This window comes from Papilio xuthus, unplaced genomic scaffold (assembly GCF_000836235.2).
Source record: "Papilio xuthus unplaced genomic scaffold, Pxut_1.1 DF826115.1, whole genome shotgun sequence".
NCBI lineage: Eukaryota > Metazoa > Arthropoda > Insecta > Lepidoptera > Papilionidae > Papilio > Papilio xuthus.
The window spans coordinates 1,718,245-1,735,747 of record NW_013532534.1 but is presented as its reverse complement, the minus strand read 5'-3'; the positions used below and the strand labels follow the sequence as shown (position 1 = coordinate 1,735,747).

Here is a 17,503-nt window from a genome sequence, read left to right as displayed (position 1 = left end):
AATTCTATGATGTTAGCTGAATCTAAGACAGACGCCGTTTGCGATACTCGAATTACTGTTTCATTGCCCGTAAAATATACGAGAGTCTTAGTAATGAGCGAACTTTAAAGAGAATTTCTTTTATAAATAGCCCTAATACAAAACGAAATGTTGATAATTTGAATAATGAATTAGTTGGAATAGCATAAACGTTAAGTGCTGATTTATTTATTTAAATAATAAAATGTTAAAATGTATTTTTTTTCAAGGATAAAAGTAATAAAATAAAGTTATAATTCTAAAATAATTTATTGTATTCTTTTCCTTTTATAAAACAATTGCTTACTATCTAACTTAAGATTATTTTTACAATAAACATACCTACATTAAATAGCAATCTCTCTACACAAATTCATCGTTTTTATATATCTATACAGTTGCAATTTTACTTTATTTTAATATTATAATAAATAAAATAAATTGTCACGAAACTATTGCGTTAAAAAAGTATTGAATAACAGAGCGATGGCAACAAATCAAAAGCCAATTCCTTATCTCAGTCTATATCTATCTTAATAATACAATGGGAAATCGAAGCGAACTATATTTTTATTTATAATACAATAATATTTTTGAATTACAATATTAATACTGGCATTCTTAAAGGAGGTTATTGCTTTCAATTGCCAATGACAATAATTAATTTATTAATTTCTATTCACAAAAATAATAAAAGTTTTCATTATGATTCTATATTAATATTAAGCATACTCCACAAGGCACTATTCTAGCGAGATTACCTACAAAAATTCAACTTAAATAAAAACAACGCGAACAACATCTATTAAATTCGGTTTCAAACTCCGAAAATGGGCCTCAAATTACAACACATCTTCATTATGAAATAAAACAAATATTAAATAACATCAAGTTTTTGAAACTTAAGCCATTTTATACGAACTCCACAATAAGTTGAACAAACTTAATACACGCAACACTAAAGTTCTTTTAACCGTAACTACACTAAATAAATGCGATCGTAAAACAAAGCAATTTCATTTCTATTATTAAAAAATAACTTTTTATAGTGCGGTTATTATTATATTAAATTGGCGCTTATATTGCTCTTTATATTAGTATTATTAAATTGGGGATGTGCACGATTTATAGTTAAATTATTTCTTATCATAAATGCATAAATAGGTACCTATTGGTCTTTTATAAAGAGCCTTAATTATTAATACCGTACATTGTATTATCATTTCCAAAACGTATGTATGTATTTATATGAAATCATATTTGTTATATACGAAAAAGATTAGAACATAAAAGTTTATATATATCTTATGTACATTTGTAATCAATGTATTGTCTGTGTTATATACTCTAACTTTCTCTTTCAAATGTATAGCAATCAACAATTGAATTGGCACGTCGTAAATAAAAGTGTTCATCTGCTCGATGTGCCAACTCCAGCGTCAATACTATAGTACAATGTCGCTCTATAAGGATACGTAACTCTTAATAGGATAGACAACTCAAATCCATAGGCATTTGTGGAATTTTCTAACCAAATTGTCAAACTTGAACTGATATCACAGCATTTTGTATTCATGAATTATCATCGACCCTACTTATTGTAATATTTACAATTAACTTCCAACACAATATTATACGTACATCAAATACCAACATTAATTTATCGACACTCTATATAATGAAAAAAAATCGTATTGACATTTACAAACCAGTACTCAGTCGTTTTTTTAACGATTCATACAAATGTAACTTTATTGCTGAGTAACGTAAACTATTCGATATTAACAACATTACTTAGCAAAATTACATAAGAAAATTCCCAATTCCCAAACATAACAATCGCAACCCCCAGTTAAATAAAGGCAGTCATCAATCAAACGTCTCAGTAACCGGAACCACAGACAAATCTATGAAGTTATCTTTTACCGGATCGTATTTCCTTTTCAAAATGCTATTTATTCTTCAATATTGAATCGAGCTTACAAATTGAATTATTTTGAATGCTTTATGTAATCTCAATTGAACATTTCAACTTGAAACAATTTTAGTAATTGATTGATAATAATATACTCTATTTCAATAGGCATAAGATATCTATTTCTTGAAGATTTTTAAAGAATTAACTCGTGACATAGACTAATGTTGATAACAAATACTATGACAAATTATCAGTTACGATGATGTTTTATAGTACTTATACTCGTACTGTTTAGTTATCTGCATACTAAAGTAAATATCAGCTGCACATACACACGCAGGAAGTGCTTTACATAAAATTTAGCAAAGTATCCATATTAAACCACTCTTAGTAATAAGTGAGAGGAGTAATAAATAAAATATCGTATAGTTTACGTGTGAGCGAGGCTCGGTGTAAAGTTAGAGATTGATTCAGTGAACGCTATCACCGCAACGACGCGACAATCTCGTTATCCATATTGTTCTGCTGGCTCGAGGAATTCAAACTTTTGGAACATTGCTGTAGAAAAACAGTAATATTAATAACCTAAAAAAAAGTAAGTTGCACGTACGAAAACTCTGAGCCTTATTAGACTGTTATCGGCACGGCGTAGCATATAGCAAACACCAAAAAACAATGAAAATTGTTGGATGTTTTGTAACAAAAGAACTTGTAATTTATATCTCAATACAATGTCCAGACTAGAATAAATCTAACTCTATTAATCAATTCTAGTAGATTTACTATAATAATAGAGATTACTACACAAGATGTACCATGCAACTTTTCGCATTAATTTGTACGTAAATATATGTAGAATGTAAAATTAATTTAATAATCATTTACATTTTAGTTAAAATGTCACTTAATTCAAGCGCTATGTACTATTCTGTTAGTTTGTAAGATGAATGTGATTGCAAATAAAATCTGTCTCACCATTTGTCGGGACTCCCAGGCTTTCATTGCACTCTTGTACTTCTCAAACTCATGACACCAGTCTGAATACACTTGTTTGTACTCCTGTGACCTACTCGGTTGGCTACATCTTAAACAATATTAAAAGTTATATTACAATTTTAAATTAACACGTTAGCTGCCAGAATGATTTTTCGAAAAACGAAAAAAATTGACCCGCTGTTTATAAGCTTTATGGCCCCTTGCATATCACGCTGTATACAACAATTTGATTAGAAAGCGTCCGACAAGCTACAGCGAGGTGTTGAATGGAAGTATAGCTTGTCGGACATTAGATTGTCGGAAATATAGTCCGACATGGCAGCTAACGTGTTAATCAATTATCATCATTGACAAAAAGAAATGATGTAGAAGTATCACAAGGTATGAAAACATTAAAAAGTGACACATAAAATATCACAGAGTGACCAGAATCTATCTAATCAACAAATTAATATTTAGCAACCAAAAAATAACAACTTTTGAATAAGAATTTAACACATTCTGATTTGAATGTATTATAAGAATTCATTACCTATAAGAAGCTAATATTGCTTATAATTATAATTTCATTGTAGTGCTTTAATAAAGTCGATTGTTATATCATTTTGTTCTTCGATGCTCATCGATAGCTCTCTTGCTAACGAGCAAGCAACTCGTTAAACTTGAACGTGAGAACAAACAAGTCTCGTATGAGACGTTTTATATCGCACCTAAATAAAATCTAATGAGCGTCTGTAAATTCTCAACAAGGTGCCACAAAAACTGGAAGTTATCCTAACTTTCCGTAACAACAACAACAAACATTTGCCGTGGAGACAAAGATAGTAGATTTATAGCTTCATTTATACACAATGCTTACGCGTTCATAGTTCACTACTGTTCCTAACATTTAAAAAATATAAATTAGGCGTGGACCGTCCACCGACTATTCTCCCACTGATTTTTGTGCTTTTCTTCTTTTATTTGTTTTTTCTTTCGACATAAGTATATCGTCTTCATTCTTTATACATTTTTGAAACACTATCAAAACATTTCTATCACGTTTTTCGACCACGCAATTACGAGTAATAGTCAAAAATATCTTATGAATATTTTTTATTCTCAAATTAAATGAATGCAATTTACCTTTGGGTGTCAATGTCGAGATTGTAAGAGGCGATGAGCGTGGGACCGAAGTAACACTCGTAGCGACCTCGATCTGACTCCGTCACTGATAATAACACCAGACCCCGTTCAGAGGTTTGCAGTATACGTTCCCAACTAAAACAAGGAAAAGAAAAATTAAAAAAAAATGCAAATTCGGTAAAATATTGCCCAATATTTTGAAAAGCTATAAATTAACTTTCGTAAATAAACTTGTTACCGATCAATAATACTTACTTATAGTTAATTTTGTAACGTCCCTTTTCTCTGGAATGATGATACCAAACGACGATCTGGTCTTTTAATGCTTCGGGTGTCTTCCCGAAAGCTGCCATATGCACGCTCTGTCCATACCCAGCCCGCACAGTCCGCAGGGGGGCGCTAGCTTCGCAAATCGATGGCGTAGAGTTGGTAGCGTCGTGGAGAAGGCCTGGTGTGTACGGACGACAAATTCCCGCCTCTTTGTCCCACCCACAGTAAGGATCTAAGACGCAGCGTACACAACTGTCGTATCTGTTATTTTGAGAAATGTGATCTCTGTTATTAAGTTATCAAACTCAGTCATCTGTCAGCAAAATGTAAAAAAAGATGTCTTTGTCGACAACCATTCTGCACTAAACTTAACAAAGATGATGTAACACATATTGGCCAACCCCATAAATACGTCTTGGTGAGTTTAGATATAGACAATAAAATCGTCAGAAAATATTACTGTAATATAAGAAGCTGTCTAATTAGAAGAATTAGTATTATAACAACGTTTTAAAATACATACATTCGTAAACCGTTTCACTAATTAGTAACGTCTATTTTAGGCTCTCAAATTGTCAATTTCTTTTAAAACAGTTGGGCGGTTACACAAAGGAATCTATTCTATCGTAATAACATCAAAAAAAGTTCACAATTAGGGTGTTACTCACCGATGCGTGCACGCGCGTAGCGGCAGTTGTCGAAGGCGGTTGTCTGTGGCGAGGTAGAGTGCGTGTGTGCGTCGCGAGAGCGCGAGGGCGCGCACCGCCTCTGTGCCCGCCGCACGCCACACGTCCGATACTCGGGACCCACCCCCGGCCCACTGCACTATCTTGTACACCTCGCCGCTACCTTTTTAACATTCGCTTCGTCAATTTAACCCCTTCATAAGCTTAATGTATATTAATACAAGTATATTTTGGTACCAAAAAATATTAATTAACACAAAGTAAGTCTTTTTAATTTGTTGTATATTTGAAGTTTGTGGTGTAAGATATGAGTCTTAAATGTAACTTTAGTTATAAACAGAGATGTATAAAAGCAATTTACAAATTACGATGACTCTTATCGATAGGTAACTTGTCTACCTATTGATCTTTGGTACACATAACAATACTTTCAACAATCTCAATGATATATTGTATAACGATTATCCATTATATTTCAAACCAAACGTATTTTCTATGTAGACTTACTAGTGCCGGCATAAAAAACGGTGTAAGTGATGTCATCTCCCAGCATATCTACGAACTGTTTGTCTACGACCAGCGTGGTCAGCACTAGGTCCCTTTTGTAGAAGGCTGGCGCGTCGCCTTCTTGTCTTACCGCTGAGTCCATTAAAGGGTGAGACCTTTCAGAAAGTAAAATTCATATTAAACTAGCTGTCGCCCGTATTAAAAAAAACACGTTCTCGAGTTTTAGCGCGACTAACGAATAGCAATTGATTTTTATACATATAGAATAAGAAAATTGGATTTAACTTTAAATTCTCGTAAATCCACTTCGCTTAATTTCTTTTATCATTGAAGTGAATTTCTTTATTTACGCTCATTGGTATCGTTAATAATAAATCAGTAGTAGTTTAGTATTCCGCCGTCAATTAAGATACATGTATGTGACCCAATTAAGAGAGCACGCATCGCAGCTAACGCACGATATGTCCTCGTATGAGATTAGTTTCTGAGATATATAAGACCAAATCCTCTGCTTTTCCATTAACCTAATTTCCTTAAGATATAAAACGTTTTACGAGAACGACAGCTCTTTATTAATTATACTATGTATAATAGTTAATTATTCTTGTATTATTTTTTTCAAAATGATTTTTAGATTTGTAATATGAAATTTAATAAGGTAATGAATTATTGGCTTAATAGTTGGTTTCCGAGTCGTCTGTATAAAACATATTGATATGTATGTTATGTTAATGAGAGGAATGACGATGTTTTATATCGAGATTTTGTTCTCAGAAACCACGATGAGTCGAACATTTCCATTTAGTCGAGCTTATTTTAGTATACGTTTATCAGTATCATTACAGCCGTCTTCGCAGTCAAACGAGCGATACTCGTATCATCCATAACTTGCGATAAAAGTCATTAGGACGCGCCGTTCGAGATTTAATCCCTATTCCCTAAATTGGAATGGGCTGTTAAACTAACCTAAACTAAATAAGCATTATTTAAGTGATAGCCAATAATAATCTCGTCTAAAATTTGTAATTTTACAAGCGACTTCAAACCAGTTTTTTTTTGTTTTCGCAGATTCTTACTTTTACAGTATGACTCATAATATTTTAAAGGTTATCAAAGCCATCCCTTAGTGTTGTTTTTTTTAAATAACGTCCTCCCTTCGTGACCTTTAAACGACTCTGAATACGGCCATTTCTTCTTTTGCTCAAAGATATAAGATGTGAAAGGTAACGAACTATTTTTTTCTAAAACTTACCTAATAAAATTAAGTACATTGTCAGGCAGTGCCTCAGTATTGTTGACACAGGTGCCGGGGCGGGGTTCCGGCACTCTGGCCCTCAGCACTGGTAACCACGCCGAGCTTGACGTTGCCTAAACAAATACGTAATCAATGAATAAGACCATCAAAACCTTTGGATGATGTATTGTAAACAGTTTAATTGTATAATATTGAAACAAATTGGTTAAGAGCTATGGAGTGTGAGGCTAACAGTTCAAAGCGCACGCTTTCAAGTTCTTTTGCTTAACTGAATGGGATGCAGCAATTTGTGCAGATAGACTGTTATAAGTTTATTCTGGTATTTCAAACGAGTAGGCATCGAAGGTGATCACCTTTTAATGTCTTTGTTATACTATGTTAATTTTATATGTTAGAATAATATAGATATATTCATTACCTGCTCCTTAAATCGTCCAGCAAATGCGTTTTGTATATCTTCCATAGTATATGTACAAATGGCTGAACCGACCAGACCATCACTCGCTCCCGTTGTGAACGCCGCATAGAAACGACTGGTATCTCCTGGCATTTGATAGACACTCTCTACGCCAAAACAAAAAATAGTTAAGTAACACATTAATCCAATGGATTTACGATGTAAACTAAATCTAAACTAACTAACTAACTAAATCCCATTTTAAACTTAAACCTAAACATAGAAGTAAAAAAAAATTTTTTTGAAAATATACTAGAAAAATAGTGAGATAACAATACTAGTAACATTTAAGGGATTAATAGATTTATCTTATTTATATCTTTATAATGTATATAACTTACGTATTTCATCAAAATAGAAAGGGAACTCTCCGGGTATGCTGCAGTTGAGTCTAGCTTTTAAATAAGTGGCCCAGTTCTGGCTAAGTATGTGCTTGCCCCCCGTATCTTGTTTGCAAACCCGCGCCACTCGAGAATACACCGCCTTTCCACAGTTCATGAATTCCACTGCCGTTTCTCGGAAAAATAACAGAACGTACTCCCCCACGTCGAAAGATCCAACGAAATTTGTTTCTAAAATAAAACATAACAATTAAACAACACAATTTTCCCGGTTTAATGGAAACTAAACGATCATTCAACTAATACAATAACTTATAATACCACTTTGCCAAAATGATTGATTTCTTAGACAAAATTCTTGTAAAATATTTTGCAGTGGCAATTACTCATAAATAATTGAAATATTATAAATTACTTACTATCCAACCATTTAGAATCATATTTCAATGTCCTCTTGAAATTAAACCGCTTTTGTCCTGTCCGGAAGTCGAAGAGATCATTGCGGAAAATGACTGGATCCGCCTTAGTGAACTCCGCGTTGGTCCCCGCGTAGAGCGCTGGCAGCCCGCCAGGGTTACCTCTCGTGACCCACACCGCGGTGCTGTTGTCCGCAGGGTCGTAAGGGCATTTCGCAACCCCTAGACCCACTCCTGGCACGTACTCGTGCCGGGGAAGATGAGTTAAGTTTAACTGTATAAATAGATAACATTAAAAGAAACAGATCCAGTTGAGCAATTAGGGTTGTCACATTCATGCATGCCTGTTTTGATAGATTTCGGCTTTCCTAAACTAAAAGATATGCATCAACATATTGGAAAATATACAAGCTACTAATGAAGATCTAAAAATTTAATTATATATTGCCTTTTATAAAAGAAACAACCACATCCTTTTGTACTATAGTAATTTATCTATTACACCTTAACGAGTTTTCCTGGATCGTATTCCGTTGCGGTCTTATTTCAGGTGAGGTAAAAGATAAACAAAACTCATTTGTTATCTTACACTACCGCAACAGCGCTCACATCGCCCTACTCTACGAACACGAATCTATTCAGTGCAGTTAATAAAAACATTGAAGAAATTATCTCTTGCGAGCCAATCAAAACACTACTATGAAGAAGTGATAAAATTTTAACGAACCGTTAAAATACATTTTTACAGTTCAGCACTGTCTTAATTTTTTTTATTTTAACTATCGTACAGCTTTTATAAGACTCAATTTCACTAATTATAATTTTGTTATCGAGATTATTTGTATTAATAAAGTTATAAAAATGTTCACTTCAGTCAGTTGAAAATTATTCTTGATTCTTCTTTTGTTTACTTTCAAAATGAAAACATGAAAAAAAATCATTGTCACCATTAATATTTGCAATGGCAACATCACGCGAAATACATATTCAACGTTGGACGAGTTTATTAGCTTAACTTATATTGTAAAGTGCAATAATATATTGTTTAAAATTATCTTCTTACTCGACTTTTTGCATGATATTGGCACCAATAAGGGACTGCTTAAGCATTCTTTATACCATTGTGAGTATGGCAGTGAACCATACACCTATTGTAATTGTGTACTTACATATACGACCCAGTCTTTGGGACTGTGCGCATTGGTGCCGCACACGTAGAGTCTGTCACCGTCGCCAAGCGGCTGCAGCACTCGGATGTGGTTCCTGCACTCGAACGGCTCCGATTTGCCCTTGCTTACGCATCGCGCTACATTACTCGCCTCCAGGACCAATGCATCTCGCTATAACAAACGATTCTGTTTATTAAATCATAATCATCCCCCGTGTTACCAATGTCAAAACACTCCTATTATAAAGTTATTGCTACGTAACTCAATTTCTTTCCAAACAGAGAGGCTAAATTTAAAAAAAGCCCCAATAATAGTTGAATTTTTAAAGTCGGCAGTCACAGAAAGCTTTACTTTGTAAACCTTAAAGAGCGCCAAGCTCAAGCTTTCGCGTAATTGTAAGTGTTTTTTTCCTTTAAAGTGAAATTACTTTAATAAAAACTCATGTGGCGTAGAGATGGGTTAAAAAGCTCGCGCGCGTATAGAGTGTCGTGCTTTGAAACTTAGTGAGCGTACACGAGCTTTTCTATCTTCATTATGAAACAGTACCTCTATGTGAATCATTTCTATTTATATAAAATGTATACTGACCTCGCAATGCGACTGACTAATGTCCGTCATGTTCAGTTTGAATATTCGATCCCTGTAACAAAAGCAGAGGAAGTCACATTATGTTATGCTAATTTCACACAAGGACAGAACAGCGAAGCAGTGCAGTACTTGTATTGTTTGAACACACAACGCTAATAAAATGAGTGTCCAAAAAATAGAAGAACGCACTGCACCGTCTACTGTTCTGTCCTTGTGTGAAACTAGCCTTAGTTACGAAAATAGCAATTCGCATTAAATGATGAATGCTAATGTTACGTTTCCCGGCAAATGTTGCAAATTATTAAAGCTATAACGCATTCATGCGCTATTTTTGATTATTGACTAATGTTTCCTGAATTCTTGATAGTTACTTAGTTCATTAGTTTATAACTAAATATGAGCTATTATCTATAGTAGAGAAACGTAGATTTACCAATTTGGTCAAAAAAATTAAAGCTGCAGAAACTTGTATCTTTAAAATCCCCTTAACTAGGTATAAAAAGAAACTGAAACCTGTATTTTATTCCTCAATTGGAATACCTCTTTAGTTTGTTGTTTAGCAAATTGGAAATAGTGAATTGAAGTAAATTGAACACGAATGCAAAGCCCATAGCATTGGTGATCAGTGGCGAGGCCGATCGATTGCTCGCAAGTGTTTGTTGAGAGCGTTCCAATTCCATTTGCCGAGAGAGAGGTGCCGCCCGCTCCTTGCCACTTGACATAAAAATCACTTTTCGTCATCATCAGCTATGACGTGTGAATACACTATGCAAGTTTATTATTTTACTCGACTTGCTATCACATAATTAGGTAATACTGAAAGCTTGGACATAATTTATCCTGTGGCAACTGGATTAGTAATGTTAAAATACGTGGAAGAAATAAAAAAAAACAATCAAATTAATATCGCAAAAGAGTTATCTTCTTAGCAATGTTTGTGAAAACTTAAATACACTAGCTCATTGTGTATAAGAATATAATTTTACTAATATCAAAGATAAGTCTGTTAATAAAATAACATTGATATAGAATTGTAAATCAACCGAATTACAGCATGTATCAAATCTAATAACATAATTCGTAGCTTAAGGATAAACAAAATAACTTGAGTTATTATAAATAGAACACGCTTTGCCACGCACGAACAAACGTGACGGTTTTCACGGCACTGAACAAACAAAATTGACAGAGATTGTAGATAATTGACTTTCATGTCTCGGTCCCATTTCCCTCGCGGCAGCGGCGGATCATTACTGTGTCGTTGAATAGCACAAAAGCTCCAAGTCAATATTAGCGTATGCCTAATAATACGTTAAATGAATAATTTCCTAGCCATTTCTTCTGCGGTCGTAATTATTGTGGCGATTGTTAAATTTATACGCAACTCGTTAATAACTTTTAACCCTATTATTAACAACAAATTCCAATGTAGGCGTTCGAAATTATAATTTAAACATCAATGAACTAAACTTGTAACTAATATTTGTATTCCTAATTGAAATAAAATATTTACTACAATTAGTTTTACTATACACATGCGTACAAAGAGATTTAGTGAAAATAATAATTAAATATGTAGTTAAATAACATATGCGATCAACATTATGTTTACGAAAAATCTGAAAAGGACTAAATCACACTGCTACGAAACATATGTTTTGTATCTTAAATTAAGTAAAAATAGAAATAAGCATTAAAATATTCTAGTGAAGTAGAAAACGTTACTTACATAGCACCAACATAAAGCGTATTTCTCTCTTCATTCATATATAATGTGCGGTAAAACAGATTGCCGCATGAAAACTCGCGTATGTGATCTGAAAAGAAAAAAAAAACGTTACACTATATTTTCACTTTTTTTATCCGTCTAACTATGAAAACAAAAAATATCTTTATATAACTGTAATAAAGTGTAATAATATCTATAGTATGTAGTAGTAAGTATTTTCTTACTATGTTTGCTTATTTATCGTGAGTTTCTGAGACCATAATCCCGTTATCTCTGTTTTGTAAAAGAGAGGGATGATATGTTTTATACAGTGAATTAGATTAATTTACAAAATGTTTATTGTTAAGGATACATTTTATCATTTTCTCAAAAATATTCTTTAGTAAATCAGGCATTATACATTAAATTGATTTGTGGTATGCAACGAGATTAATTGAATTAATATATTACCATTGATTCTATAATTGACTGGTTGCATAACCATTATCGACATTAAACCAAATAGACCATAATTCTGACAAATGTCAATTGTTATCTGTCAAAATTTGGTTAACGATAAGGAATATTATCTGGTACAACCTCGATGATATATTGACATCGATTAACATATATCTTCGTATTAAATGACATACTGGATTACCCGATATTCACCTAAAGGTCTATGCAAAGGTCATAAAAGAGTTTACTATTTCAAAATGTTTGTAGGCAACAAAGAAATCTACTCGTTTGCTTATAGATATTGGCTCAATTATATCAGAAAGTTGTGCAAAATACTTTGGAATTTTCTAGCCGTAAAATAATATAAATTAGATAGTAAGTATGGGTAATGCGACATCCTCAAAACTTTATTTACTTGAATAAAAGTAGCTGAAAATTATACTAGCTTAATTTCCAAGCCGAGATTTCCGATGCCGTTCTTTTAGCTAAATAGCATTGATTTTGTATTTGAATAATTTAGTATTAAAGAAACGCAGTAGATCCACTCGCGTTGATAAATATTTTCCACGAAAACAAACCGTAGTTGGTTGCAATTTCAGTCGGCAGCTAATTATGACCGTTGTTACGATAGCCGGTGATTATTGGCAGGTGCAGCCGCGACGCACGCTACCTTACGTGATCCTCCCACTTCCCCTCTCTGGCCTCTCCTCGTACCCTACAACCCCCTAAATATCCGGGTTGTAAAAACCCCGATTATAACTTGAGTGTATTAAACTTTGTCCAACTTGATTAAGTTTTTTTCTTTTTAATTCACTCAACTGTAAATAACGATCCAAAAATGTTAATAGCGCCGTATTAAATTTCTTTTTTTTTTTAATTAACTGTTTACTTTCTAAATTCGGTGATGAACATGCGTTCGATTTTTATTCTGTATTGGTTGAGCATTATTCTGACCTGATTTGTGTTTCTTTTTCAATATTCCCAGAATGTATTGTTTCAGTTGAAAATCTAAACAAGTACTGGTATTATTCGTAATTTGAAATTGAAATTATGTTTGCAAATAGTTATATTTGATTTTCCAATTCCATTGAACTTTCCTTGTCCACCATTTTACAGTAAGGTTTATTTATAGTAAGGAAAGGATGATTATGAGGAAGTTGATTTGGCAAGGGATGTATTATTTTCTGGTCTGTATAATGCAGTAATGTGATATACAAATACAAATTAATTTGAAATTAAAACGTGATCGTCATTGAGGCCGTCATTTAATCAAACACGTTTGGCAACAATGTCCGAGCGGCGGTTGAATACCGCAGCGATTACAGCGCTAATGAAGTCATTGTTTGAATATCTAACGAACTGTGTACCGCGATTTATACGATACAGGGGGCACGCGCCCGCGTCACGCTCTTCTAATTAATAAGTACGTGGTGCCTACTTTGCGAGCCCTAAATGAGTTTAACACAACGTGATGCCGTTCGTATTCCGTACGTGAGCTCAGTTTAGTTTGACCTGATGTTTTATATCTTTACATGTCAGTGATTATGTCAAAGTGCCAATAGACTCTCTACTTAAGGATACGGACCACCGATCGTGTGGTAGATGGTTTAACCAACCATTCAACTTTTGCATGAACTCACTTTTGTGAACAAATGTGTTTCATTTATTTTGTAATTAATAGAAAAAATATAGCTTAACTTATATTTTAGCAATAAAAAATATCCAAATAAAACATTAAAAAATTATCCTACAGAAGTACTCATTTTTGTTAAATTGCAATAAATATATCGGCGGGCGTGTGTACACACACTAAGATAATTCTTGTAATTATAGTTTGCGCACATTCTATTCATAAAAAGCCGCATTGACAACAACGTACTTTCCGCCTATTCGCTTCACCCCGATACGGCCGAGCCATTTTCATTAATAAAATGATTCGTAGTATTTTGCCTGTAAAAAGTAAGGTGTCCATGTTTTTAGAGGATTTTTCAAAATTTTTATTACATTTAAAAATTCATTTTAAACATAATTTTCATCTAACCAAGACAGGTTTTACTTTTACATTTTGTAATAACCAAATACATTAATTTATTCAAACTTTCGTGAGACATTATCGTCGCTGACTGAGAGTGAGCGACGGGCAACGTCCGCGGAATAATACCACTACCACTCATCCTGATGAAGGGCCCCCGATAGCCTCGAAACTAGTCGATGCCGCCAACGGACGAATATACGTGAGTGTTTAGCCGTGTTTATATATCAGTTTAACCAAATACATATTTTTTTTCAAACATTAAGTTTTAGAGGTTTTATATCTTAATTTCTTAGAAAAAGTACTTATCTCTACTGACGGTAGTGACTGTATGCTACATTTATAACATTTTCCACTCAACTTTTATCCTAATTGCCTATAACGAAACATTTCAACGTTTACATTACGCTTTGAAAAAGATATTACATATTAGTTGTCATTACTTTGTTATTATCTGTCACAATAAATGGCTTCTTTAAACGTGTGTTATTTACCAAAACAACTATTTTAAAAAGCAACTTAAAAATATCTTTTGTATTAATAACACCAAAAGAAATAATCAGAGAAATTAATATGGTTTGTGCAATTAATCTATACAGTTTTCCTTTTATAAATAAAATAGCCCGCAACTCCGTCCGCGCGGATTTAACAAAAAAAACACCCATTAGTAACCTATGTGTTCTCCCAGACTATGTTCTATATATATACCAAATTTCATCGAGAACCGTTCAGCCGTTCTGGAGATACTTTCAAACAAACACCCATCCATCCATCCATTCCCCCATCCATCTATCTATACATTTGCATTTATAATATTAGTAAGTAGTAATCAAATTAATTCAGATATTCTGAACTATTTTAAAGCTGTGAACTAAAAACCATTCATACATTATATTATTTTATGCAATAATACCATAAAACATATTAATACATCTGTATCTAATATCACTGATCGTATAAAGCGATAAATAATTTGATATTAAAATAATCGAACCTAACCGAAATAATCATTGAAATCCTATCAAAGATACATTAATACTGGTCTAGCAACACAACATAATATAATAATATTTTACAATAATACTTTTACTTTTTTTATTCATGTAGATTAATATAAAGCTTGTTATTCGTTGGATAGTTGGCTGTTAACATGTAAATTCATAGTAATGAGGTGTAGGATCGCGATGTTAGCTCCGGCGGGCATTATGCAGATATCGCGCAGTTAACCGCCGCGCCGCCGCGCCGCAACAAGTAAAGCCGGGGAACGTTTGTGTGCCGCAAAGACCTGCCTTCCCCGTCCCCATCGCATCGCCTGCTATGCGACTATTTTGGAATTTTAACAAGTTTTACAACCTCATTCCTTTTATATTCACAGTCATGAAATGCTTACTAAAGTAATTATTCGATTGTACGTTTTATACTACTACTAAAGAGTTGTGAAACCAGGAGACCGATTTAGTTTATATTATTAGTGTTTCTATATCAGCCAATAGTCTACCATTACTAGATTAGCCCATATAAAAGAAATCTCTTGTCGTTCTTATCCAATTGATAATACTCATCTCTGTAATTTTAGAGTGAATATTTAAATTTGTAAAATCACAAACCTATTATCTTGTTTTATGAATCGTGATACTATTGTTATTATATTTGATTTGTATAAATTAACACTCGTTTAGTAAAGGCAGAAAAGCGGCCGGATCGTATGGAATGGTAGAACATTCCGGTAAGAGAACGCAGCAAGTTATACGCTCGCGTGTTGTGTTTAAGCAGCAGATGTTTTTAAACTAAACGCCTTATTTGTTTTATTTTTCCAAGAGAGACATTTTCACAGCGCAATTACCGTTCTATTTTAGTCACGTACCATTCTCATCGAGCTCATAGATTCATTTTTAATGCTCAATTAAAACCGAGTGGAGCAAAAAATGACTGCATGAATGTATTTTACCAGAAGATTATTAAGCTGCGAAGAATAGTTTTTTTTAATCCGCGCGGACGGAGTCGCGGGTGACAGCTAGTTCAATTTATAAATTAATAAATAAGTACGAGTATGATATGTCCAACTTTGATAAAACTAGATATCACCTCTACCAGATACCATATCTTGTCGGTGGAAGGAAATATTTTATACAATTCTATTTCCCCAAAGCACAAATATAAACGGCAGGAAATGTTTTTAGATGTGTGTGTTTGGAAAGAGCTTACACCAATATCGGAATCGTAGTCCGCTTACATTTAAAAAGACAGGCCACCGATAAACATTCGCCAGCGTAAGAACTTTACAGAAAATTCCAAGCTGCGGTGAAATTCTAACACAAATTTTATCCTAAACAGTCTCCCCTTTGTGAAATAATTTCTATAGTGCGGTAATGTTAGTCTCACACGATAGCGTAATAGCAAGACATAGCAGGATTGATATTGGTTGAACTCGCATTTTCTGTTTAACAAACCTGTTAAGCCATCGTGTGAAACTAGTATAAGTTTGTAGTTTTGGGTTGCAGAGTGCGAGATCCGTTGCGATACCGCAGTGGTGTTCGCGTAAATCTGTCCGGTGGCGACCACCTCCGTACAGATGCGGTACCACTTTACAGATACGACTCGCTTCCTTTTTTAACCACTTCAGTTTCCACATTGATTTATAGCGACCGCATACGACTTAGTCTTTTTTTCATTTCACGCTAGTGTTTGCAGCAAACAACAAACGGAATTGAATTTTTGTTTGCATAAATAATAGATGTATTGGGTTAGGTAAGGAAATGTTTTCTTTAAATAAAATGAAATTACACACAAACGGACAAAGGTAGCGTTCTGTCGTTTTTCAACAAATTGAATCATTGAAAGTCGTTCATTGTTTTTTACTGATTTTAATAGAAATGTATCCAGGAAGCAAACACAACGGTTGTCAAATTACTTTATTTGGTATGTCCATAATGGTGGACAACCATTTAATGCGGATTAAATTACGTCTTATATAATGCAGTATACTTTTTATATAAAATATAACGTACTTATATCATAACAGTGTTAGTGATATCATAATAAGTCGTGGCAACACAGCGAAGTGCACTTTATCTATTAAGATGTCTGAGCCTTTCGACTAATAGAATTTTTAATCAAGTCGGTCGCGGCGGCGCCACGACACGGGTACGCCGGATTAATGTAATTGGACGACGCCGTCACAAAGGCAAATTGTAATCCCCCTCTTTCATTATACTATATGCCCGCAACCACGCAGACAATGTGTCGCGTTTTATTCTATTTCGGGTCGTTAAAGTCGTCCTGATTTTCGTTTCGATAAATTCAGGAATACCAACAGAGTGGGCGTCGGCGTTAATTTTCTTGTCTGACATAATTGACTCGATTTTCGGTGTGGATATCTGCCGGGTCGGCACTCGAAAGCGTCGACCGTCGACCGTCGACGGCCACAATATTCAGCAACGGCCCTCAAATCGAGCGATTGCGGCGCAGTCGTTAGGAGAGCTACGAGTGTCGGGACAATTAAGTTGAAGCGGCGATTGTGAGAGCTGCCAAAGCGGATGTAGGTCAGCGGCTACGGAG

At 34.0% G+C, this 17,503-nt stretch overlaps 1 protein-coding gene across 1 annotated transcript in view; it reads right to left on the bottom strand.

Annotated features, from left to right (window-relative positions):
• Positions 1-309: 309 nt before the first annotated feature.
• Positions 310-17,503, bottom strand: part of LOC106123525 (semaphorin-2A) — a 50,012-nt gene continuing 32,818 nt past the window's right edge. Inside the window, exons 2-14 of the mRNA XM_013319913.1 lie at positions 11,476-11,563; positions 9,747-9,798; positions 9,159-9,329; positions 7,993-8,263; positions 7,574-7,804; positions 7,194-7,339; positions 6,773-6,888; positions 5,521-5,675; positions 4,996-5,176; positions 4,313-4,588; positions 4,058-4,192; positions 2,912-3,020; positions 310-2,494 (exon numbers count right to left, since the gene is read on the bottom strand). Of these exons, the coding sequence (XP_013175367.1) occupies positions 2,420-2,494; positions 2,912-3,020; positions 4,058-4,192; positions 4,313-4,588; positions 4,996-5,176; positions 5,521-5,675; positions 6,773-6,888; positions 7,194-7,339; positions 7,574-7,804; positions 7,993-8,263; positions 9,159-9,329; positions 9,747-9,798; positions 11,476-11,563 (2,006 nt within the window). The 3' untranslated portion in view covers positions 310-2,419. The remainder of the gene's footprint in view (positions 2,495-2,911; positions 3,021-4,057; positions 4,193-4,312; positions 4,589-4,995; positions 5,177-5,520; positions 5,676-6,772; positions 6,889-7,193; positions 7,340-7,573; positions 7,805-7,992; positions 8,264-9,158; positions 9,330-9,746; positions 9,799-11,475; positions 11,564-17,503) is intronic.